General features: G+C 49.2%; 4 protein-coding genes and 1 pseudogene across 4 annotated transcripts in view; 4 read left to right on the top strand and 1 right to left on the bottom strand.

The window, feature by feature from the left end:
* Nucleotides 1-25,815, bottom strand: part of Bbs2 (Bardet-Biedl syndrome 2) — a 353,246-nt gene that overhangs the window by 97,200 nt on the left and 230,231 nt on the right. The window lies entirely within an intron of this gene.
* LOC142852944 (metallothionein-2) lies at nucleotides 1,445-2,254 on the top strand. Its single transcript, XM_075977911.1, has 3 exons — nucleotides 1,445-1,579; nucleotides 1,844-1,909; nucleotides 2,027-2,254. Exons 1-3 carry the CDS (start codon nucleotides 1,552-1,554, stop codon nucleotides 2,116-2,118), a joined length of 186 nt encoding a protein of 61 aa, XP_075834026.1. The 5' UTR covers nucleotides 1,445-1,551; the 3' UTR covers nucleotides 2,119-2,254.
* LOC142852276 (metallothionein-1) lies at nucleotides 10,589-11,757 on the top strand. Its single transcript, XM_075976898.1, has 3 exons — nucleotides 10,589-10,740; nucleotides 11,250-11,315; nucleotides 11,539-11,757. The coding sequence occupies exons 1-3, from the start codon at nucleotides 10,713-10,715 to the stop codon at nucleotides 11,628-11,630; spliced, it is 186 nt and encodes a 61-aa protein (XP_075833013.1). The 5' UTR covers nucleotides 10,589-10,712; the 3' UTR covers nucleotides 11,631-11,757.
* Nucleotides 17,517-18,823, top strand: LOC142852275 (metallothionein-1-like). The gene is made up of 3 exons (XM_075976897.1): nucleotides 17,517-17,759; nucleotides 18,255-18,320; nucleotides 18,596-18,823. The coding sequence occupies exons 1-3, from the start codon at nucleotides 17,591-17,593 to the stop codon at nucleotides 18,685-18,687; spliced, it is 327 nt and encodes a 108-aa protein (XP_075833012.1). The 5' UTR covers nucleotides 17,517-17,590; the 3' UTR covers nucleotides 18,688-18,823.
* Nucleotides 24,149-25,557, top strand: LOC142852943 (tubulin beta-2A chain pseudogene; annotated as a pseudogene).

The following is a 25,815-nucleotide window of genomic DNA, read 5'->3' as shown; positions in this document are numbered from 1 at the left end:
CCTAATGGGAAGCGGGAACCAGGGGAACCAGGCAGGAGTCATAGTGCAGGGGGGGGGGGGGGGGGGGGATAACCTCCATGAATTTACCAGATTTAGCAAGTGGTGACCCTCAGCTTTATCCTGGCTGGAGGCTGGAGACAGTCCAACAGGGGCAAAGACTACTCTGAGTTCAGTCTGGGAAGGAATACAGGAGCGTAGAAATCAATCAGGTTAAGGTTCAAACACAGTGCAGCCATGGAAAGTGCCGGGAAGGGAAAGGACAAGATGTTAAACTACACATGCCACTGGCAGCCATGCGCATCGGGTCTGGAAGGTATCCTGGAGAAAGTGATCACTGAGCCAAGAAGGCATCTCCCCAGTTTACAGTAAGAGCTGCAAGGACAGCCTGTCCTGTGGCACCCCCCCCCCCAACACACACACACACACACACACACACACACTGCTTCCCTGAGTGTCTACCTGAGCCTGCCAGGAAGCTTCCAGTAACTGTTTCCCGGCTCCTCAGATGACACAGACCTTCCTACTTATGACTTCAAGTATGATTTCAGCAGGCTTGAGCAAGCGGGGAAACACCACGTGCCTCCAGGGAAAGAAATCTGGCAGCCATCTCCACTCTTCCCCTCAGCATCCACCCATGCGCTGGGGGTGGGGGAAGCTTATGGGGGTCTTCCTGCCACGCGTTCCAGAACACTACCATCTGGCCCATCCTGCTTGGCAAACACTGGTCTATATCCTCGCAGACTGGACTGCTCCCCTGCCCTTGAATTCCACCTCCAGCTGACCTTCAACACTGCCCTGTTCACTCTAGAATAAGTGTCCTTAGCACAAGGCTTGTGTCTTCCCAGTCGCTAGTCTCTGGCGACTTGCTGGCGCCTCAGCGAATTTGAACCTCACACATGTTGGGCAAGCGACTCCGCTTCCACCTTCTACTGTGAGAATAATGAACTGTAAGGAAAAATGAAAGTTCTAACACAACGCCCCGCAGCACGGGAAACGCGGTGGGGACCTCAGCAGCAGCGACTAAGTCTGGACTAGGGCTGGTTTTTGAAACCTGTTCACACTTCCAACTTGGTTTTCCTGTAAGCAGGGTCTCCTAGCCCCGCTTTCATCCAGGTTAGCGCACACGGTAAGCGCGGGATCCTCGTTGGGGGAGCTGGGCAGCTCCTCTGCACCCGGCCCCTCGCTCCCTCGGGCGCGCGGCAAGTCACGGGTGGGCAAGCTTCCCGGAACAGGCCCCGACCCGGGCGCAGACCCTTTGCGCTCAGCCCGGTGCGCTCAGTCCGCGCGCCGTGCGGAGAGGGGCGTGACTCAGCGCGGGGGCCGTGTGCAGGCCGCGTTCCACGTGCAGGAAGAGGGACACTTGCAGGCTGCGGGGCGTGTGCAGGAGGCGGGGGCGGGGGCAGGTGGTGCTCCACCTGGGCGGAGCTTTTGCACTCGCCCCAACTTCTTCCCTCTTTAAAGTCCCCGGTCCACACGCTTCCTTACATCACGCCTCCTCCTAGCTCTCCAACTTCGTTCTCTCACGGTTTTCAGCCGCCGCCTCTACTCATCATGGACCCCAACTGCTCCTGTGCCACAGGTAAGGGGGACTGCTGATTGGGCTCTGCAACCCGAGTTTCTGGGAGAGCCAGATAGGCTATTTTGGGCCCCTTCTCTAGTCACTTTCAGGGTACTACCGGCTGCCCCTTCCCAACAAATTCTGGAGAACCCCCTCTTTTAACAAGCCCTTGAGATATAGTGGCTCGCCCAAGATGGAGCAAGGATTTGCACCCGAGTTCCTAGGGGAACTCCTGCGCCTAGATGCGCTGGGTCACGCTCACTGCTCACTCCCTTGTTCCTGCAGATGGATCCTGCTCCTGCGCCGGGTCTTGCAAATGCAAACAGTGCAAATGCACCACCTGCAAGAAAAGTAAGTTGGATCCTCTCTACCCTTTACTCTCTGCTCCCCATCGGTCCCTAGCCCGCCCTCCCATCCCGGTAGCGTCCAGGTGGTGTGCCTCTCACGGTCGACTCTTTTTTCCCCCAGGCTGCTGCTCCTGTTGCCCCGTGGGCTGTGCGAAGTGCTCTCAGGGCTGCATCTGCAAAGAAGCTTCGGACAAGTGCAGCTGCTGCGCCTGAAGTGGGATTTCCCCTCTTCTGAGTGTAAATAGAACAATGTGTAGAAAGTAACTTTTTTTTTTACAACCCTGGCCTGTTTTCCACACCTCTTTCTATAAAACATGTAACAGATAATAAAAAGCGTTGGCTTAATTAACTATGGTTGTCTTTGTGTGCATTAAAAATAAGGGACTGGTAGAGGGATTGAAACGGAACTGCCGAAGCTTGAGCTCTGGGCTCAGATGTTAGCCTGTGACTTGAACTGGTCAGGTTGCCTCTCCGGCGTTTTTCCTGGAAGTGATGGGCAGGGGAATGCACTTAGTCCCTCAGTGCTAGCTCTTGTATATTAGGTTTAGGCGAACTAAAACCAGGTGCTCTAATGAGCCATATCCCAACCCCCTAGATGTTTATTCTGGTTTCTCTCCCCTAATTCAGTTGGATTTTTAGGCTTAAAAGTGACTTAAGTTTGGAATACCAGTACCCAGACTATGGTAAATAAAAAGCTAGAAAGAATCAGAGGGGCCGAGTGGTGGTGCATGCCTTTAATCCCAGCACTCCGGAGGCAGAGTCTGGAGGATATGAGCGAGTTCCGGGCTGGCCATTAGGGAGTCGTGTGGTGAAACCCATTTATAATTCCAGCACTTAGACTGAGGCGGGTGAATCTCCTTGAGTTGGGAGGCCAGCCTGGTCTATAGAGTGAGTTCTGGGACGGCCAGGGCTACACAGAGAAACCCTGTCTCAAAAAAAAAAAAAAAATCAGAGGGAGTCAGGTTTGGTGAGTCCAATTTATAATTCTAGCACTTGGGAGGCAGAAGGATCATTGAAATTTGGAATTAAATTTTAGTCTCAAAATTTGGTAACCTTTGATTTTGAGACAAGATCTTACTGTGTAGCCCAAACTATACTTAAACTTGGGATCCTCCAGCCTAGACTCCTAAGTACTGGAAACACAGGCTGGGCTCAAAATCAGTTTTTAAAAATTCAGTAACACGAACAAAATCTTGAAATTGCAAATACTACATATCCAAGGTGTGTGCCTTGCAGACGGAAAACTAAACGGCACAACGTGTCCAACCTGGACCTCCCATGAGGAACTGCCCGTCTGGTGCACAGGGACACCGACAGGGTCACTTTCACCACCCCCGATTTCAGAGAGCACAGTGACGTGAGTCGGTTGTCAGTCTCCAGAAGTCCTTCTCAGGAAGATCAGAAAGAAACTACCCCTCACTCATCCCAACCCCTGACACCTTAGAAAAGCAAAGTAGAAGGTGCCCAGCATCTCCCCAGGAGCAAAGCATCTAGGTGGAGTCTGCAGTTTGGAGGATGGGTGGTACTCTTTAGGAAGCTGTAAGGACCGGAATGACTCAATTAAAACCAACGGTTAATGCCCCTGGTTATTTGTTGAGCTAATGCAATTTGGTGTTCAATCAAAGGGAAAAATGAGGTTCTTAGCCAGGAATCAGGACCAAACTTGTGTGAAGAATAAGTTTACAAGGCTGGCTGTATTTCTGGCTGCCAGGAAGTTCTAATTGGCAGCCCGCTTCCCTCCTTACTGGTCGTGTAAGCTGGGCAAATCAGTGAACATCTGAGAGAACCTATGGTTATGTCCCCAGACTGAACCCCTCAGATGCTGGTACCCCGTTGCCCTGGCACTCAGTGAAAACCTAGATGCTGACAACCACGTGCTCCCAGCTGCCAGTCATCACTTCACACATTCCCAACCGCGGAGGGAGGCTCCAGACCAGATTGTGCTGGTCCAGACACATCGACACCCAAAATGGCTTCGGGCTCATTAGAAGCTTATTACAATGAGAAGAAAGGATAGGGGCAGGTGCCACGCCGGATTAAAATATACCCACGTTAGGGAAGAAAGAGACACCTTCGCCCCTGGAAAGCTCTCCTTCCCATTTAATGCTCTAATGTCAAGCGCCTCGCACATGACTCATAATAATTAAAACACTATTATATGTATGCCCAAGTCCTAGTAAAACCCAGAACTCTTAACGCTATCATTGACACCAAGGGGGCTTGAGAGCGAGAGCTCCCCTACTCATTCACTGCCTGCCCCTTACACTTTGACGATTCGCTGACGATAGTGGAAAACCCGCAGATTCAGTTATGAGTCCTCTTTCACAGAAAGGAGAAAATATTCTAAGAGATTAATGAGGAAGGAGCTGACTCCTAACTGAGGCTTCATACATCAGGCAAGTGGGAGCATTTTATCCACGCGGACTGTCTGGAGAGAGAGTCCCACGTTGGCCAGCTCCAGAGTGGGCACAGAACTGTGTGGGAGGACACTGTGGGATGGAGGCTAGGGAGAGAGCCTCACTGACTGTGGACCAGGTAAACGTGGATGATGAGTACAAAGCCCCTGTGATCAGGATGCTACCCCAGCCTCCTGACAGACACCAAAGCCTTGCTAACCTCTCGTGTGCTTTGATCTTCACTTGGCCTAGGGACGGAGCAAATGTGAGTGGACTTAAGCTGTGTGGGACTGTGGTATATTGCATGTTTGGGATGGTTAAAATTTCCTTGCCTCTATTTGAACATATCACCTAAACTGATTCTTCCTGGGGTGGAGGCAGCCCCAATTTCAGATCTGTGACCCTGCAGTGAGTCAGGCAGACCAGCCTGTGGGCATCCATGGAAGAACTTCATACGTAGGACACAGAATTTGATTACACAGGCCATCAAGTCCTGAAAATGGAGGGAAAGGCAAACCTATGTGTTCTGCTAAATAAAGTCTGTTCTGTTTCCATATCCTGCCCACCCGTCTTCCACCCACCCTGTCCTCCGTCCACTGTCGGGGTAAGAGAAGCACCCTGAGCCCTGCACTCAGGAGGTGGAGCAGGAGTCCAGGGCAACTTCACCAGTCTGCAAAGACATTGCATTTAAAAAATTATCCCTTTTTTTCTGAGCCAAATATGAGGGATCATAGCTGAGTGAGGGAGGATTGTCTGGAATGGTGAGGTTCGTTGTGGGAGAGGCTGCAGGAACTTTTTTAGATGGAGAAGAAAAGAAGGTCGTGTCAATTTATTTGGGATTGCATTAGTGGCCTCGGGCCGGTGGGACACAGCAGAGCAGGAAATCTCTGTCACCTCCAGCATTTTAGCTTCAGCGTTGCTGGAGGCGAAATGTCATCGGAGCTTAGTGCCAACAGTTTCATCTAACAGTTATGAAGATATCAAGTCAGATACCAAAGCTAAGATAAGGCCTGTAATTCCAGCACATGGGGAGGCTGAGACAGTTGGATCACAAGACTCCGTTTCCCAATAAACCAAAACATTAAAGAGCCTAAGATAACCCAAGATAATTTGGGGCTCTTCACCCTCAACATTCCATTTTAGGGTCAAGCTATCATCAGAAACCATAACAAGCATGCACGTCCTCAGAGAATAGCTCATACCCTTATTTCCTTTGCCTGGACGGAAGTGGAAGCAGGGGACAATGCCTCTTTGAGATCAAGGACCCAAGACAAATACTAGCATGTGAAGAGAATTGGAGTCCCAAGTCAATGTGCCTGAGTGGGCCTGGCCTAGCCCTGGCCCTCCACCACTTGCTGGATTTCTTGCCTCTGACTTCAGCTCTCAGCTGGCTTTCTCCTCCTCACGGGCGGCTCCTGCTCCTGCGTGGGTGCTTCTCCTTCAGGAAACTGAGGTTGATCAGGAAGCAGGAAGCTCCCCATGCGCAGGTAGAAACAGGAGGTCCCTACATTCTTCATGATTGTCTTGTTTTGTTTTTTCATCCTGTAATGGGAAACTGAGTCTCAAAGAGTACAGACCTGATGCTTTAGAACATTCCTTCCTTGAGCGCACGAAAGAATCCAACCTCATTTGTTTCTGTATGCCCTTCCTGACTTTAGTCTTTCAGCCTTGTTCTGGATTTAGGTGGTGCTGATCAGGTTAGTAAGAATGTAACCTCAGATTTTCCTCATTGTATCCTGACAGAGTGGATAGATGGATATAGATGGATGGATGGATAGATGGATGGATGGGTGGATGGATGGATGGATGGGTGGATGGATATGGATGGATGGATGTAGATGGATGGATGAATGAATAGATGTTCTAATAAAGACTCCTGTGGGCCAAGTGGGGTCAGGTGTGTTTTCTTTTGGGAGACAGGGTTTCATGAAGACTAGGCTGGCCTCAAACTTGCTATTAATCTTAAACTTTAATCCTCCTGACTCCACTCCCAGTGTGTTGGAATTACAGACATGTACCACCTAACCTAGTTTATGCCATGGTGGGAACTGAACCCAGGGATTTGTGCGTGCTAGGTGAGTACTCTACCCTGAGCTACACTCCTGATGGGGAATCTTTGCCAACCAATTATCTTTAAGAGGTGGGACCAAGTTAGGATGTGGCTTTCTGGGACCTGGACACAGCCCAGGGTCTCTCTCTGCGATTCCCTTGTGGCACAGCTGAGCTTGGACTTCCCGTTCCTGTTTCGTGAGTTTTCCCCTTATAATAAATAATTGTTTTATCTTTTAGCTAGCCTGGTTATTTCCCGAATAGAGCTAACTTCCACACACTTCCAGTCCCTTTTCTTTTTTAATGATTCCGGGGATGAACCCCAGAGTCTCACACAAGTTAGATAAGCTCGCCACCACTATCCCCCTTCCCAGCCAGTGTGTTCCATTCTTAACCACGGCACCATCTCTCCAGCACCAATATGTTCCATTTTTAATTGAGAAACTAAAGGTTCAGCTTGTCGTTCACTTGGTCTAAGGCATTCAGGAGCTAAACAACAAAGGGTCCTATACACCCACCTCATTTGCCTGCCCCAAACACAACAGGTATGGTGAGACACGTATCTATATCTTAACACTTGGGGAACTGAGGCAGGAGGATCGTCTCAAGTTCAAGGCCAGCCTAGGCTATATAGCAAGTTACAGGCCATTCTGAGTTACAGAGAGAGACCCTGCTTCAAAGGCTGAAAAGGAGAGGAGAAAGGAAGGGAGAAAGAAGAGGAGGAAGAGCTGGGCCTGATGGCACAAGTCCATTATCCTAGCTACTCTGAAAACTGAGGCAGGAAGGAGGATTTCCAGCTCAAAATCTACCTAGAGAACAAGGTCAATGCCAGCCTGGACAACTTAGTTTCAAAACAAAAAGAATGTAAAAGGCTGGGGATAAGGCTCAGGTGGAGTGCTTGCCTAGTAATCAGGAGGCCTTGGGGTTAATCCTCTCTATAAAAAGGGGGAAATCATACCATGCAAGAGATCTAAGGGCCCAAGAATTTGTTATAGACCCCAACTTTGGTAACAGATGATAAAATAAAATAAAATAGTGAAACAAGTGAAAGCACCAAGTACAATACGAATTTCATCTGGTCCAGCGGAAATATCTCAGCACGCATCCAGAATACAATGACCAAAAGACAGAAAAATAACGGAGTTACAACCCCGATACCCTTGTGCTAGGGCATGCCTCAGCCTGACTTCCACACTAGGAACCCGCGGTCCTTGCCAGTGAAGGACCATTGATGTCTCTGCTTGCTGCTTGAGTCCTTAGAATTTGTCCCTAATCCAGGCTGAAGTCCACTGCTCTGTCCAAGTCAACTCCTTGCCTACTTAAAACCAGTAAAAACCATGGAATTTGGAGAGGAAAGAATCGTCCGACACTGTCCAGACAAGAATTCTATTTTTAATTTTCATCTTGAATTAATTCATTATTTAGTTTTGGAATGGATCTCATTTGTGTGGCCCAGACTGGCCTTGAACTCATAGGGAGCGTTGGCCTTTGCCTCGTGGGAGCTGAGATTAAAGACTCAACCTCAACCAAGAACTCTATAGACAAAAATTTCTGCCCCAAATGCAGTTCTTTGGATCTTCCCACACAGAGGACGTTACTGTGTCATTTCCTAGGAAGTGTCCTGAAGAAGGAGCAATGCTGAGTGCTGAGTAACCAGTGGGTAGTCAGTTTCTTGGCTCTTTGCTAATGGAAGGACGCTGTGTCTAAGCCCCCAAGAGGAAGAAGAGTCTTGTGGCCTTCTCAGCATCTTCCGTGCCTATGCATGAACCTGTGTATAAAGGGCCAGCGTCAGAGAACTTGTGACAACGTGAATATTAGTGTCAGGCAGTACTGGTTCACAGCCCAGTGCTCCATTGACTGGCTGTGTGGCCTGAGCAAGTCACCCAACCTTTCTGAAGCCCCTCTCCTTGTGTGTAAACAGAATTTGCCTCTCTAAATAGGCTTTAAATGAGAAACTGATTTTACTTCTGGTTCTGGCATCATAACCATATCACACTCATGGCCAGAGTGTGCCTGTAATTCCAACACTCAAGAAACCGAGGCATCAGCCTAGGTGACATAGCAAGAATCTGTCACAAAACAAAGATCAGCAAAGCCTCGCCAATCTGTGCAGGACTTGGTGGTATCCTCGAACACAAAACCTTGCCCCACTGCTTCCGCAGAAATGAATGGCTTTTTGTTTTCGATACAGTTTGTTTCTCATACAAACAATGGACTTGGAGAGGGGCCGGTGGCTCTAGAGCAGCTAAGCAGTTGCCCATGGTCATTTGGCTCAGAAGTCACGGTGTATAGAAGCTAAAGCCATAACGGTCCTCTCACCCTCTCCCTGACAGAGCATGATGTCACTCCACTCTAGGCCCTGACTGCCTCGGTGGGTGGCGGCCAGCTGGACAGGCTTTCAGGACCCAACCAATTTTGCTCTTCGCTAGAGAGGTGGGAAATTGTGTGGAGGGAGCTGGTTAACGACCCAGTGCACCTACAGCCTTTACGCCAGAGTTAGATTCCAAACAATATGGCAGAGGTAACAGGGGAGGGCATGACAGACACTCCAGCCGGTCTCCTAGGCTGTATGTTGAGACCCTACTTACAGAGAAAGACGTGATACATGGTTCATAATAACAGCTATGGCCTTTTCATAATTCAAACGGGATATTTGTTTATGCATTTGCAAATGATAGACGCCAGACCTGTTATGCTTAGCTGGGTATCTGTCTGTGTCATGTTCATCTACAACATACATGACCGTGTGACTTATGCTCCAAAGAGTCATTCACCGCTGCCAAAATATTCTGTGGCCCACCCCTGCTAGGGTGGGATATAAAACCATGAGCAAACGTCATTAAACATACAGAACCACGCCTGCCATTTCTGTAGTCACAGTACCATGTGGTACAAAGCATCAATCCAGATTTTCTTAAATATATTTAAGTGTGTTTATTAGTTATGCTTACATACATTTAAGCAAACTTTTACTAAACATAAGCAGCAGTCTTATTCCAGATACAGAAGAAAGCTAAAAAAAAATGGGTGTATGTAAAGATACACCCACATAGACATACATGTATTTCACTCATAAACTGTGCCTGTCAGCGACGCACGATAATATATGCCTGTAGTCTTAGCCCTCGGGAGGCGGGAGGGTCTGTAGTTCAAAGCTAATTTGGATTATATGAAAACAGCCACAACATATTGCTTTTGTCCCTGCCCTTAGTCGAGCTGGAGGAGTGCTCCTGTATGAGAGGAGTCCGGCTGGAGAAGTGCTCCCGTATGAGAGGAGTCCGGCTGGAGGAGTGCTCCCGTATGAGAGGAGTCCGGCTGGAGGAGTGCTCCCGTATGAGAGGAGTCCGGCTGTAGAAATGTTTATGCCCTAACAGACGCAAGAGGGTCTCTATCAAGAACACCCGGTAAAGGGGAGGTCCATCGAGAGCAAAGGGAGCCTATAGGATTTCAAACCCTGCACAGCCACCCAGGTCTGAGATACTGAGCAAGCGGCTTGAGCGCAATTAAACTGGGCCTGACAGCCGAACAGTCAGGCACAATGAAAAAATTAAAATAAATTGCCACTTCTTTTGCTTTGTGTCTAATGCGGTCCCTGGATACCACTGATTCCACTGGAGGGAAGGCATCCCCTATTTTCCACACTATCCTAGAGTAGAGCCGATAGGTTAAGGTGTGCCGGCCGCCAGCCCCGGACAACGTGCCTAGACTTCTCAGGAACGGAGACTGGATGTGTTAAGATGAGATGTGTTGGCCCTGTTGCTGTGTCCCAACGACTGTGATAGGGCACAGAGGGACAATGAGGACCGGGAAAGTTCATAGTCAAGGCTAACTTTTTACATAACTGTCTCTTGAACTTCTGCTGCTTTCGATTCAGAGAAATGATGACCGGGCTGGGGGCTCCCGGAAAGGAGAAACTGAGAACATAGCTCCTCCTATGAGTTTAGGGAGAGAGTCGCGGGGCTCCGGGGTGAGTTCTCGCTAGAAAAGATCAACTGTAATCTCGGTAAAAAAAAAAAAAAAAAAAAAAACAAAAAAAAAAACATTACAGGGACGTGATGTAGCACACAGCACACAGATCGTCCTTCCCGGGCCAGCTGCGCCAAGGGGCGGACCCGCTGTGCACGCCAGCGCCCTAGGGAGCTCTGCACCCCGCCCGAAGGGTGCGCTCGGCTCTGCCAAAGACGCGGTGCGCGTGACTCAGCGAAGGCCAGTTCAACCGCTTGCTGTGTGCAAACTCTGCGCACGGACCGGTCCCACGACTATAAAGAAAGCAGGCCGCCCGCTAGGCGTCAGCACGACTTCCAGCAGCCTGACTGCCTCCTAGTCACTTGCTCCACAGCTCCAGCTTCACGAGATCTCAGAATGGACCCCAACTGCTCCTGCTCCACAGGTAAGAGACGCCCAGTCCTTCGTCTTTACAATTGCCAGTTAGGATCGCAGACCGGATTCCTGCAGTCATGGAGGATGTAGAAGAGTTTGGAGGGAACAGCGCCTTTAGTTGGAGATTCATTCTAATTCATTTTAACGTCCCATTTTACAAGCACCTTCAACTATGCTTGGAGTATGAATATTATCCGAACGACTCATTTGTCGAGGTTGGAGGCAGTATTTAGGCGCACAAATGTCTGGCCCCTGATCACCCAGGTAGTGGGGGACATCTGAGCAGAGCCCCAGACATTATTAAAGGTATTATGAATTGCCTTCACTAGGAGATAGGTGAGGGTCCTTTGTGTCTAGGAATGGAAGACACAAGCCCTAGCTACCACTAGAGAGATGGAGCTAGGCTTCCTGGAGTCCTGAGTTGGATTTAATGAACTGACTGAGCTGGCCACATGGTGTTGGCCCCTGCTAAGATCCCACATTCTCTCTACTCATTGCTGTCTCTTTTCTCCTCCACAGGCAACTCCTGCACCTGCTCCAGCTCCTGTGGCTGCAAAAACTGCAAGTGCACCTCCTGCAAGAAGAGTGAGTGGGGAAGGATAGCTGGGGTGGGGGCTAAGGTTCAGCCGGAACACACACAGCTGGCTCTGAGAAAGATCCTTTGCTGCCCAGGGCAGTTCAGCTCTTTCTCCAAACATTATGCCCTACAGCTCCCAAGACAACCCCTCCCCCATCTTGTTGGACAAGAAGCAGGTCTTCAGCAGGGCCTGTGTGACAGCTCTGACCTCTTCCTCTCCTTCGTTTCCAGGCTGCTGCTCCTGCTGCCCTGTGGGCTGCTCCAAGTGTGCCCAGGGCTGTGTGTGCAAAGGGGCCTCTGACAAGTGCACGTGCTGTGCCTGATGGGAGGACAGTGCAGCTCTGAGGTGTAAATAGTGTGGACCAACCCGAAGTTTTTCATACAGCTCTACCGTGTTTATAAATCTGCTTTTTCTATGAAATATGTGAATAAAAAGCCAATTTGATTTGACCTCTGGTTTTCTTTGTGTGACTTTGAAATAAGGAACTGGGATGACAGATGAACTTGATAGTACAGGGATCTGGTTCTGGTCCCTTTACCTCTTCATCTCCTGCTCCAAAGGAGGGGGGAAGTGTCTTAGGATAAAGTTGAATTATGCCATGAGCTTCCTCTCAAAGGAAGACAGCAGCTGTGTGCCAGGTTAGGAGAGTGCGGGTGTAGATGCTCAGTATCCCACCCTCACAGCACAGAAAAGTCCCTATCGTCTCTCTGCCTTCTCTCTCTGTTCCAGTGGCAACGCCTCACATTGTGGGGTATATGAGGGGGTACTGAGAGGAACACAGGCTGTCTAGCATGGTAGTCAGGGGTTCTTAACACTGAGCCTCTTTATGTATTCTGCTGGAGAGATGTTAGAGTGTCTTTAATGACTGCTTTGACACCAGATCTCAACAAGTTTCTTAGGTTGGCCTAGAATTTTGCAGCCTAGTCTGGCCTTGAGTTTTTAATTTCCCTGCCTCAGTTTTCCAAGGACTTTAGACTGTGCACGAGGCCATATAAATGTTATGGAGAATCAGGTGTGGCTTGTGCCTATAATCCCAACATTAAGAAGTAGGAGCAGGATGGTCTGGGTACTAGACAGCCTGAGGTACATGAGACCCTATCTCAAAATAAAAGGACTCACATAGTGGGACAACCAACTCCCAATTGTTGGATCCTCAGAGGTTCTCAATTGTCCTTTTCTCTTTGGGTGTGTGTCTGTAAGCACGTACATGTGCTTGTTTGTGTGTGTGTGTGTGTGCATGCACATGAGGTTGTGTATGTGTGTGCATGCACATGTGCTTCTGTATGAGTGTGTATGTGCACACACATGTGATTCTGGTGAACATGGAGGCCAGAGATTGATGACATAGGGAATCTTTATCACTTTACACCCCTCTTCTTCTTCTTCTTCTTCTTCTTCTTCTTCTTCTTCTTCTTCTTCTTCTTCTTCTTCTTCTTCTTCTTCTTCTTCTTTCTTCTCCTTCTCCTCCTTCTTCTTCTTTCTTCTCCTTCTCCTCCTTCTCCTCCTCCTCCTTCTTCTTGAGACAGGGTTTCTCTGTGTAACCCTGGCTGTCCTTGAACTCACTCCATAGACCTGGTTGGTCTCGAACTCACAGAGATGCACTGGCTTCTGCTTCCCTAGTGCTGGGATTAAAGGCCCAGCCTCCACACGATATATTTTGAGTCAAGATCTTCTGCTGAACTTAGAGCTTTCCTTATTTCTGCCAGGCTACATGGCCAGCAAACCCTGGGTACCCACCTCCCTCCACACACCCTCAGCTCAACACTGGGGTGACAGACTTTTACCGCCACTCCTGGCTTTTTATGTAGGAGCTGGGGATTCGAACTGAGGTCCCCAAGGTTGAGCAGCAAGCACTTTATTCATTGAGCCACATACCTAACCCCATACAGTTATTATTTTCTATGCACCTCAAACCTGATGTTTCTCAAATGATACTATCTGTACAAAAATAAATTCCAAAACATGAAACTCGGTTTTTGAGGCTTCAATAGGAAAACATAAATATATGAAGACACAGAGAATCTAATAACCACTCGCTGGGCGATGGTGGCGCACGCCTTTAATCCCAGCACTCGGGAGGCAGAGGCAGGTGGATCTCTGTGAGTTCGAGACCAGCCTGGTCTACAGAGCTAGTTCCAGGACAGGCTCCAAAGCCACAGAGAAACCCTGTCTCAAAAAACAAAATAAAACAAAACAAAAATAACCACTCCACTCCTCACAGCTGCTCATCGAGTGACTGTGTGCATACATCTGGAACTGCACTGCCCAGAGATCAGGAAGGATCCCAGGAAAGGAACCCAGCAGCACTAGACCACCCTTTGGGAGGGTTCCATTGCTGGGACTTGGGTGCAAGTTCCATGTAAAGTCAGGATGAATTTTCTTTCAAATTCCAGCGACATGATCAGGGATTGGAGGAAGTTGCCCATGTATATAATCTTCTGATTCTAAATGAAGTGCTTTGCATCAAAACCGTCCATGGACTGGGAAGGGCTCACTGGCTATAGCTTTAGGCCAAGAAACCATGCTTGTCTATCTGCTGCATGGACAGTGTGGACAAAGACAAAGGACTGTGTCTCTCCTCTTACTGGATACAACAGAAATGAGGCCAAGACAGAGGGGCGAGTGGGGGGGAACGACACAAAGACAGGCAATGTGTTAGAAGCAAGGGTGACATCAGCAAACACCCCCACCACCTCCACCGAATTTTCTAGGACCAGGAAAGAGAAGCTGAATGACTACACACAGATTAGAGCTGAGTGCAAAGCCCCGCCTCCTGAGGGCCACCCAAGGGCCTGCTCAGAAGGCCAGGTGCACTCTGCAAGCAGAGACTGCACCCTGGGGAAGCTTGCACTCAGCTCAGCCACACCCAGGAGTGTGATGAAGGTCACAAGTTCATCTGCTCTGCGAAGTGTGTCCTGGATTTCAATGGGCCCAGTGCAAATTTGTTAGCTGCCAGTCTGATTCTGTCCTGACTTACCACCCAGTGGGACCTGAGCCTCCTCAAATTGTTGCTTAGTCTTCCAGCATGGTGTAAGGTTCCTGGCATGGGCCTTAGGATGCTCAGTTCCCAGTTGACACATGACCCAGCCAGAGGTTCTTATAGTTTGTTTTTACTTTGTATGTTTGTGTATATGTGTGTGTATATGCACACACATGTGCTCAAGTATGTGATTGTGCATGCACATGTGCTGTGTGTGCATGTGTGTGTGTATGCACATACATGTGCTTGGGAATTTGTGTGTGTGTGTACATATTCATGGGCTTGTGGTGAATGTGGAGGCCCGGGGTTGACATAGGGAATCTTCCTCAATCATTTTACAACTGACTTTATTTACATTTTTTTTTTTTAAATCAAGACTGGGTATCTTTGTGTAGCATAGGAAACTGTCCGGGACTCACTCTGTAGACCAGGCTGTTCGTGAACTCACAGAGATCCACCAGCTTCTGCTTCCCTAGTGCTGGAATTAAAGAGCTGTGTCACCCCTGCCTCAGCTTCGACCTTACTACTTAAGACAAGATCTGTTGCTGAATTTAGAACTTGCTTTATTTCTTCCAGAGTGGATGGCCAGCTATTTTGGTTACCCACCACTCTCACACAACCCCTCAGCTCAACACTGGGGTGACAGACTTGGACCACCACTCCTGACTTTTCATACAGGAGCTGGGGATTCAAACTCAGGTCCTCAAGCTTGAGCAGCAAGCACTTTACTCATTGAGCCACATACTTAACCCCTACAGTCATTATTTTCTATGCACCTCAAACCTGAAGTTTCACAAATGGTACTATTGGTAAAAAAAAAAAAAGAAAGAAAAAAAAAGGAATTCTAAGAGTTTGAAAACCAGATATTAAAGATTCCACAGGAAAACAATAGATATATGAAGACTCAGGGAATCTAATGTAACCACTCCTCACTGCTGCTCATGGAGTGACTGTGTGCATACATCTGGAGCTGCACTGCCCAGAGATCAGGAAGGAACTCAGGGATAGAGCCCAGCAGCACTGGAACACTCCCCCCCCCCCCCCCCCCCCGGGAGGGCTTCATTGCTGGGACTGAGTGCAAGCTCCTTGCAAAGTCAGGATGAATTTCCACTTTCAAATTCCAGCGGCATGACCAGAGATTGGAGGAAGTTGCGCACTCATGGAATCACCTGACTCTAAACGAAGTGCTTAGCGTGGACTGCGGAGGGCTCACTGGCTATTTTTAGCCACGAACACATTTTGTTTATCTGTTGCATGGAAAGTGGAAGACAGAGAGAGACAAAGTCCTGTGTCTGTCCTCTCACTGGGTACAAGGGAAATGAAACCAAAGACAGGGGCGGGGACAAAGACGGGCCCCGTGGTAGAAACAAGGGTGACATCAATAAACATTTCTCCAAGTCACACTTGCGTCTCCAGATAAGGTAAAGAGACTTTGATAACCAAAGGGACCTCCATAGTGCAGGGCTGAGTGTGGGAATTGTTCCCGACTAGGTTCTTGGAAATCTAAGAGGGAGGGGATGCCCAGCGAATTTGCTAGAACAGGCCAGCAGACGCTGGAATGATTGCACACAGCTAAGAGCTGAGTGCAAAACTCCACCTCCTGCGGGCTGTTTGAGGAAGTCCCCACAAGAAACACCTGCTCCGTGTGCACTCTGCACTCAGGGACTGCGCTCATCTGGAAGATTGCACTCAGCTCAGACACACCCCCTAGTGTGACTGTGGGCACCGGGTCACTGCTGCTGCCAGGAGGCGGGGCCATTGCACCTGGCCCAGTACAGACCTGGAAGCTGCCAGGCTTCTTCTTTCCTAAGGCCACCGGGGGGAGGGGGGTGGGGGGAGGAGGGGGCTCAACCTCTTCTAAATGTTGCTTAGGTTTTCAGCCTAGTGTTTGATACCTGGAATGGGCCTTAGAATTCTCAGTACAGACCGGGCCTGAGGCCGAAGAGGTCACATCTTGTGTTTTGAACTGAGTGAATTCACTTTGTTTTCTGCTTACTTTCTGGTTGAGCTACTGAAGGCTGTCTAGCTTTGTTAAAATTCAAGGACTGAGGTATAGAGTTCATATCCCACACACACACACACTAACTTTCTCCCTTCCAGGACATCATTGGTCAGGTGCTGCTGGCTGCACCCAGAGATCTGTGCATACCCGGGGTGGCTCTAGGGTAGATAGAAGGCTGAGGAGGAACCTTTTGTCGAATGAAAACCTCGGGTCATATCCTAAATCACTGTCATGCTGAACTGGCTCTTGCAGGTGTGACTTTTCCTTTGTGGGTTAATACGAGAGTTTGTGTGCCCTTCTGCAATGAGGGAACAGAAGAGTGGGTCCTCACTGTGCGTTCTGCACAGCACAGACAGCTGAGCTACAGGCCAGCTGAGATGTGGGGGCAACGTCTACACACAATATATGCACACACATGGTGGCCTTAAGTATAAAGTGAGCAGGCAGGTTCCTGGGCTTCCATGTGCCTCCTAAAGCCTGACTTTGTGCTGGTTCCATTGGATCCCAACTCATTGTCATGGGAAATGGACCCAACTGCTCCAGTGCCACACTGGTAAAGGTCTTCAGTGGACACATTTCCATTTCTGAATAAAGTGGGCTCCTTGCCATGTGTTGCTGGTTCTCTCTCTCTCTCTCAGAAGCCAATTGCTGGTTCATGTTCTCTCTCTCTCTCTCCTCTCTCTCTCTCTCCTCTCTCTCTCTCTCTCCTCTCTCTCTCTCTCCTCTCTCTTCTCTCCTCTCTCTCTCTGTCTCTCTCTCTCTGTCTCTCTCTGTCTCTGTCTCTCTCTCTCTCTCTCTCTCTCTCATTAGCTTCATCTCACCTTGAATCTTTTCAAGCTTCCATTCAGCTGAAACTGGTTGCTGACATTGACTGTCAATTCCATTGTGCTGACATCGGTTGACATTGGCTGACAACACTGAAGACCATTCTGCTCCCACTCCAACATTTCTGCACTATTCTTAGGTACCAAACCCTAAAGTTCATATCTGGGATCTCAGGGCAGTCAGTGCTCAGGTCTTCATTAAAATGCCCCCTCATTGCAGCATAGTACTGTAGGCACATCATTCATATTCCAACCTGGGAGGTCGATGCAGGAGGATCATGAACAGATCCCCACACCTGCCTTAGGTGGTACAAAAGAGAAACATGGCCAAATGTGCTGTATGGCTGGTGTGGGAGAGACAGACAATGCAGGAGGACTCCATGCAGGTGACAGCAGGGACCATGCTCCACAGCTCATCAGAGCTCAGCAGTTAGGGTGCATGACTTCGTGTGACTCATCAGAGACAAGTGCAACTGATGGCTGGGTGCCAACTCTGCACCCGGACCGGTCCCAGGACTATAAGAAAGCAGCTGCCTGCTAGGGAGCACCATGACTTCCAGCAGCCCGACTGCCTCCTAGTTCCTTGCTCTGTAGCTCCACCTTCACCAGATCTTGGAATGGACCCCAACTGTGCCTGCTCCACTGGTAAGAGACACCCAGTTCTTGCTGTTTAAATTGCCAGTAAGGATCTCAGACAGGATTCCTGTAGTCATGGAGATGTAGTCCAGAGTAGTGGTGGGAATAGCAGCTTTAGTTGTAGATTCAGAGTAGTTCATTTTAGTGTTCCCCTTTGCAAGCACCTTCTTCTATCCTTGGAGTATGAATATTGTCAGAACAGCTGCTTTGTCAGGGCTGCAGGCGGTATTTAGTCGCACAAATGTCTGGCTCCTGATCACCCAGGTAGTGGGGGCATCTTGGTTGGGCCCTGGCATTATTGAACGTATTATAAATTGTCTAGACAAGAAGAGAAGTGAAGGATCATTGAGACTCAGGAATTAAAGACTCAAGCCCTGCCCTGTGAGGAGACTAGGCTTCCTTGAGTCTTAATAGGATTTAGTGAACTGAGCTGGGCACATGGTGTTGGCCCTGCTGGGACACTGCATGACTCTCTCTTCTCTGCTGTCTTTTTCTCCTCCGCAGGCAGCTCCTGCACCTGCTCCAGCTCCTGTGGCTGCAAAGACTGCAAGTGCACCTCCTGCAGGAAGAGTGAGTGGGGAAGAGCTGGGGTGGGGGCTAAGGTTCAGCTGGAACACACACAGAGCTGGCTCTGAGAAATGTCCTTTGCTGCCCAGGGCAGTTCAGCTCTTTCTCCAAGCACTATGCCCTACAGCTCCCAGGACCATTGTAGTAGCTCTAGGCAGAGCTCTTCTAAGACAACCCCTCCCCCATCTTGTTGGACAAGAAGCAGGTCTTCAGCAGGGCCTGTGTGACAGGAGGGCCTAGGACACCAGCTCTGACCTCTTCCTCTCCTTCGCTTACAGGCTGCTGCTCCTGCTGCCCTGTGGGCTGCTCCAAGTGTGCCCAGGGTTGTCCCTGCAAAGGGGCTTCTAACAAGTGCACGTGCTGTGCCTGATGGGAGGACAGAGGACAGCGAAGGTCTGAGGTGCAAACAGTGTGGACCAACCCGGAGTTTCTCAGACAGCACTACACTGATAACTAAACCTCCTTTTTCTGTGAAATATGTGAATAAACAGCCAATTTGATTCTAACTCTGATTTTTTTGTGTGTGACTTAGAAATAAGGAACTGGATGACAGATGAACTTGATAGGACAGGGATCTGGTTCTTGTCCCTTAACCTCTTCAACCCCAGCCCCAAAGGAAGGAGAAGTGTGTTAGGGTAAAGTCAAATTATGTCATGAGCTTCCTCTCAAAAGAAAACAGCAGCTGTGTCTCGGGTTATGTCTATGTATCTGTGTGTATGGTGTGTATGTGTATAGATACTTAGAATCCCACCCTCACGGCACAGAAATGGCTCAATCCTTTATTCACATTTTCTTTCTAATCCAGTTTAAGCTCACACTGTGGGTTACATAGGAATGGAGAGTTCTGAGAGAAACACTGGGTCTTCACAGTGAACCTTTTTTTTTCTCTTGGTGAACAGATGTTAGACGGTCTTTGATGTTGGCATTGACACCAGATCTCAACAAGTTTCTTAGGTTCGTCTAGAATTTCCAGCCCAGCCTGGCCTTGAAGTTTTGGTTCCCCTGCCTCAGTTTCCCAAGGACCTTATATTACAAGATTAACTGTGCTCCCAGGCCACTTAAATGTGATGTAGAATCAGGTGTGGCTCAGCCTGTAATCCCAGCATTAAGAAGTAAGAGCAGGATGGTCCGCATTCAAAAGAGGCTGAGCTACATGTGACCCTATCTCAGAATAAAGGTGCTCACAAATTGGGACACCAACCACACAGATATCTCATCCTTAGAGGTTCTTAATAGTTTGTTTTCACTTTAGGGGTGTGTGTGTGTGTTTATGTACACACATGTGCTTGTGTGTGTTTGATTGTAGATGCACATTTGCTGCGTGTGTGCACATACATGTGCTTGGGTATTTGTGTGGATGTATACACACAAAAGGGCTTTTGGTGAATGTGGAGGCCAGAGGCCAGAGAGCACTCTACACCTTTTTCTCTCTCTCTTTCTCTCTCTCTCTTTCTTTCTTTCTTTCTTTCTTTCTTCCTTTCTTACTTTTTTATCGAGACAGGGTTTTTCTGTGTAGCATAGGACTCAGTCTGGAAACTCTGTAGACCAGGTTGGCCTCAATCTTATAGAGATCCACCAGCTTCTGCTTCCTTAGTGCCGGGATTAAAGGCCTCTGTCACCATCCCCCCAGTGTCCCCCTTACTTTTTGAGATAAGATCTCTGTTGAATTTAGAACTTGTTTTATTTCTGCCAGGCTGGGTGTCCAGCTATTCTGGGTCCCCAGCTTACTCCACCCATTTTCAGCTCAACACTGGGGTGACAAACTTGTACCACCACTCCTGGCTTTTCATGTAGGAGCTGGGGATTCAAACTCAGGTCCTCAAGGTTGAGCAGCAAGCACTTTACTCATTGAGCCACATACCTTGCCCCTACAGTTATTATTTTCTATGCACCTCAAGCCTGATGTTTCTCAAATGCTACTATTGGTAAAAAAAAAAAAAATCTAAGAGTTTGAAAACCAGATATTGAAGATTCCACAGGAAAACAATAAACTTATGAAGACTCAGGGAATCTAATGTAACCACTCCTCACTGCTGCTCATGGAGTGACTGTGTGCATATATCTGGAGCTGCACTGCCCAGAGATCAGGAAGGAGCTCAGGGATAGAGCCCAGCAGCACGGGAACACTCCCTGGTAGGCCTCCTCTGCTGGGACTTAGGTGTAAATTTGTTACAAAGTCAGGATGAATTTTCTCTTTCAAATCCCAGCGGCATGATCAGGGATTGGAGGCAGCTGCCCATGCATATAATCTTCTGACTCTAAATGAAGTGCTTTGCATAAAAAAAAAAAAACTGTCTATGGACCGGGAAGGGCTCGTTGCTATAGTTTTAGGCCAAGAAGCTCTGCTTGTGTATCTACTGCATGGACAATGTAGGACAGAGACAAAGGACTGTGTCTTCTCTTATTGGATACAATAGAAAAGAGACCAAAGACAGAGGCGGGGACAAAGACAGGCAATGTATTAGAAGCCAAGGTGACATCAGCAAACACCCCCACCACCTCCACTGTCGAATTTGCTAGAACCACACAAAGAAGCTGAATGACTGCACACAGATTAGAGCTGAGTTCAAAACCCTGCCTCCTGCCAACTGCCCAGGGGCCAGCTCAGAAGGAACATCCTGGCCAGGTGCACTCTGCAAGCAGAGACTGCAGCTGGGAAGAAGCTCACACTCAGCTCAACTAGTTGTGTGATGAAGGTCACAGTTCACCTGTGCTGGGAAGAGTGCTGTGGATTTCAATGGGCCCAGTGCAAATATGGAAGCTTCCAGTCTTATTCTGTCCTAACTCACCGCCCAGTGGGACCTGAGCCTTCTCAAATGGTTACTTAGGACTTCCAGCATGGTGTAAGGCCTTAGGATGCTCAGTTCCCAGCTGCCACGTGACTGAGCCAGAGGAGGTCACAACTTATGTTCTGAACTGAGTGGACTCATTTTGTCCACTGCTTGCTTTCTGGTAAATCTCCTGAAGGCAGGGCCACCTTGCCCATCTAGTCTTGTTAAAATTCAGGAATTGGGGTCCAGAGTTCATATCTCCGCCCCCCCGGGACACCCCTTCTCCTTTCAAGGACATCGCTGAACTGGCCAGGTGCTGCTGGCTACACCCAGACCTGGAGTGGATAGAAGGTTGAGGAGGTGCCTTTGGGGGTATGAAGACCTCGGGTCATATCCTAAATCACTGTCATGCTGGTCTGGCTCTTGCGTGTGTGACTTTTCCTTTGTGGGTTAATACGAGAGTTTGTCCTTCTGCAATGAGGGAGCAGAAGAGTGGGTCCTCACTGCACCTACAGGCCAGCTGAGATGTGAGGGCAACGTCAGGGCAGGACTGTTGCACATCCACGGTGGCCTCGTGTATAAAGTGAGCAGGCAGGTTCCTGGGCTTCCAAGTTCCTCCCAGAATCCTGATTTTGTGCTGGTTCCATTGGATTTCAACTCAGTTTCATTGGAAATGGACCCAGCTGCTCCAGTGCCACTCTAGTAAGTGACTTCAGTGGACACATTTTCATATCTGAATAAAGTGGACTCCTTACTATGTCTTGCTAGCTCGCTCTCTCTCTCTCTCTCTCTCTCTCTCTCTGTCTCTCTCTGTCTTTCTCTTTTTTCTCTCATCAGCTTCACCAAACTTTGGAGCTTATCAACTTTCCTATCCTCTTTCTTCTCTCAAGGCTCTCATTTCTGAGGAGGAAAGAGTGGATTCTCATCTGTCCATCACCACCTGTCTGCACCCACCGTGGCTGGAGCATCTTGCTTTCTTTCCCAGCAGGAAAACCACCTGAGAAAGGGGCCCAGTGGCATGCTTCTGTGTGTTCAGTCTGGAACAGGAAGAGCAAGGCCCAGACAGGTGCAGCTGTGAGTGCTGGCCTCAGGGGTTGTTTCCTGGCTCCTGCCTGGGTCTCTATCTCACTGCTTCTTTCTCTACCCCACAGGCAGCCCCTGCAGCTGCTCAGGCACCTGCAGCTTCAAAGACTAAAGGCTACCTCCTGCAGACAGAGGGAAGGGGCCTGGTTTAGAGATCTGGGGCTAAGGACCAGATTGGCAGGGAATCCACTGTTGTTCTGAGTTGGGACACTGACTGTCTTTAATCCTTGAAGGCCTTTCTGTTCCTACTCTAGATTTCTGCACTGTCTTTAGTCCCAAAACTAAGCAGCCTTTCTCCATTGGGATGCAAACCCTAAAGACCACATCTGGACTCTCAGGGGAATCAGAGCCCAGGTCTTCATTAAAATGTCTCCTCATTGCCGGGCGGTGGTGGCGCACGCCTTTAATCCCAGCACTCGGGAGGCAGAGGCAGGTGGATCTCTGGGAGTTCGGGGCCAGCCTGGTCTACAAGAGCTAGTTCCAGGACAGGAACCAAAAAAGCTACGGAGAAACCCTGTCTCGAAAATTCAAAAAAAAAAAAAAAAAATGTCTCCTCATTGCAGCATGATGCTACTGCATGTCATTCATATCCCTACCTGGGAGGTCGGGGCAGGAGGATCATGAGTTCTTGTCCGAAATAGGCTATGTCAGACCCTGCTCATAAATTAATAAACAAGGAACAAATACTTCCTAGAGGGGTAAGCATGGCCTCCCTTCTCCCTTGCTCTTCTTTCTCAGGCTGCTATGTCTGCTGCCCAGTGGGCTACTCCAAGTGTGCCCAGGGATAGGTCTGCAGAGGGACGTCTGGTGCCAAAGGATATATCCACAGAGGGACATGTGGTGCCCAGGGCTGTGTCTGCAGATAGGCATCTGACAGGAGCACCCGCTGTGACTGGTGTTAGGTATCAAGACAGTAAAGGGAGCAGCATCTACAGAACTGGATTGGTTTTCCCTACCACTCTGCCCTATTGGCTGTCTGTGATCTTTTCTAAGAAGTAAGTGAATGACAATCAGATTTGATGACTTCATTCTGACCTGGTTGTCTCAGCATGGCTTGGGATAAGGGACTGAGGCGGCCGATTTAACACCAATGCAGAGACATGGGCTGTGAACTCAAATGTTAGACTCCCACCATATGTGAACAACACAGGTAAGGCATGTTGACCTTCATCTCTGGCACGAGGAAGGGGAAGCAGCTGTTAGAGGGAGGCAGAGCTCTTTTGTCCATCACGGAGCATGTGCACAGTGCAGACCTTCTCCATCTTCTGCTTTCCTTCTCTGCCTCTCCGACTGGACCTGCTTTGGTTCCTCAGGAGGGCTGACTTGGAGGAGACTTTGGGGTGGGAAATCCAACTCTCCGGGGTTTTTCCAGTTCTACTTGGGGCTTCTCAGACTCCACATATGGAGGAGACTTTGATCTTAATCCCTTTCAACACCTAAGCCTTCGTAGCTGAAATGATGCTAATTACAGAGATAATTAAGTCAAGGTGCAAACGCCTGTATTAGGATCAACAGGAAACTTTCCCAACCAATGGACGGTCTCAGCCTGGTCTCTACTTCCCTGCAAGAATTTTGCCTCAGGCTCACCAAGTTGGAGCTCCAGCCGTGTGCCCTGTGGTTAGAACAATGGTCCCTGAGGGTGTGAATTTCAGACAGAGGCTGAAGACTTCCCCTTGGGAGAACCACACACTGTGAACAGTGCTAGCGGAGACACCCCACAAGGAGACCTCAGGGTCCTGAAATCCTGAAAGGACACTAGAAAACCAGTGTGGGCTTCCCGGTCACGACTAAGATCCTCATCTGCGGAAGTCATCATCCCTCCTCACCTCCCCCTCCCACGCACACCCACACACATCTCAGCCCCCCCCCACATTACCCCCACCTCCATTAGGGATGAATCTGAGCCTTCAGATTCCAGCCCTTGAGGTCTTGTTGCTCCTTATCCCTCAATCCACCACTGCTCCGAGGGCCAGCGCCATGCCTGAGACAGTGCGCATTCAGGCAGGCCAGTGCAGCAGCCAGATTGGCCCTAAATTGTGGGAGATGATAAGCGATGAGCGTGGCATCAACCCCATTGGCAGTTACCATGGTGACAGTGACTTGCAGCTGGAGAGAATCAATGTGTACTACAACGAAGCTGCTGGCCACAAATATGTACCTCAGACCATCCTGGTGGACCCGGAGCCGGGCACCATGGACTCAGTGAGGTCAGGACCCTTTGGCCAGATCTTCAGGCCAGACAACTTTGGGTTTGGTCAGAGTGGTGCAGGAAATAACTGGGCAAAGGGGCCACTGTACAGAGGGTGCTGAGCTGGTGGGCTCCGTCCTGGATGTAGTGAGGAAGGAGTCTGTAGCTGTGACTGTCTCCAGGGCTTCCAGCTGACCCACTCACTGGGGGGAGGCACAGGCTCAGTCATGGGGACCCTGTTCATCAGCAAGATCCGAGAGGAGTACCGAGTCCACATAATGAACACCTTCAGTGTCATGCCCTTACCAAGGGGTCTGTCACCATGGTGGAGCCCTATAATGTCACCCTTTCCGTGTGTCAGCTGGTGGAGAACAGAACTGAAACCTATTCCATTGACAACAAGGCCCTGTGTAACATCTGCTTCCGCACCCTCAAGCTGACCACACCCACATATGGTTACCTCAACCACCTGGTGTCAGCCACCATGAGCAGGGGTGACCACCTGCCTGCGCTTCCTAGGCCAGCTGAATGCAGATCTGCACAAGCTGGCTGTGAACATGGTGCCCTTCCCACGCCTGCACTTCTTCATGCCAGGCTTCGCAGCCCTGACCAGCAGGGGCAGCCAGCAGTACCGAGTCCTGACAGTGCCTGAGCTCACTCAGCAGATGTTCGACTTCAAGAATATGATGGCTGCCTGTGACCTGCCCCATAGTCGCTACCTGACCGTGTCTGCCATCTTCCGTAGCCGCATGTCCATGAAGGAGGTAGACAAGCAGGTGTTCAATGTGCAGAACAAGAACAGCAGCTACTTTGTGGAGTGGATCCCCAACAAAGTCAAGATGGCCGTGTGTAACATCCCTCCTGGGGGCCTCAAGATGTCTGCCACCTTCATTGGCAACAGCACCGCCATCCAGGAGCTGTTCTAGTGCATCTCGGAGCAGTTCACTGCCACGTTCGGGTGCAAGGCCTTCCTGCACTGGTACACGGGTGAAGGCATGGATGAGATGGAGTTCACAGAGGCAGAGAACAACATGAACGACCTGGTGTCTGAGTACCAGCAGTACCAGGATGCCACCGCTGATGAGCAGGAGCTCGAGGAGGAGGGGGGAGAGGATGAGGCTGAAGAACTTCTCAGATACATTGTACACCCTTAGCTAACGTCCACTGTCCTCCAGCATAGTCTTTCTGTTTATAATTATGGTGCTCAGTTTGCTTCTGTCAGAAATTCACTGTTGATATAATAGTGTGGACCTCCTTCTAAGATTACAGTTTTGTCTAAGGTATCTATACTAATAAAAAGCATGTGCATATATTTTAATTTATTTTTTTTTCAAAAAAGGGAAAAACAGATTATAGCCCTTGGCCAGAATGTTCTAAGACTTGGAGCCTCTCTCTCTCTCTCTCTCTCTCTCTCTCTCTCTCTCTCTCTCTCTCTCTCGGATTTTTAAGACAGGGT

This window comes from Microtus pennsylvanicus, chromosome 6, assembly GCF_037038515.1.
Source record: "Microtus pennsylvanicus isolate mMicPen1 chromosome 6, mMicPen1.hap1, whole genome shotgun sequence".
In the NCBI taxonomy this organism is placed as follows: Eukaryota; Metazoa; Chordata; class Mammalia; order Rodentia; family Cricetidae; genus Microtus; species Microtus pennsylvanicus.
This window is presented reverse-complemented; position numbering and strand designations above follow the sequence as displayed.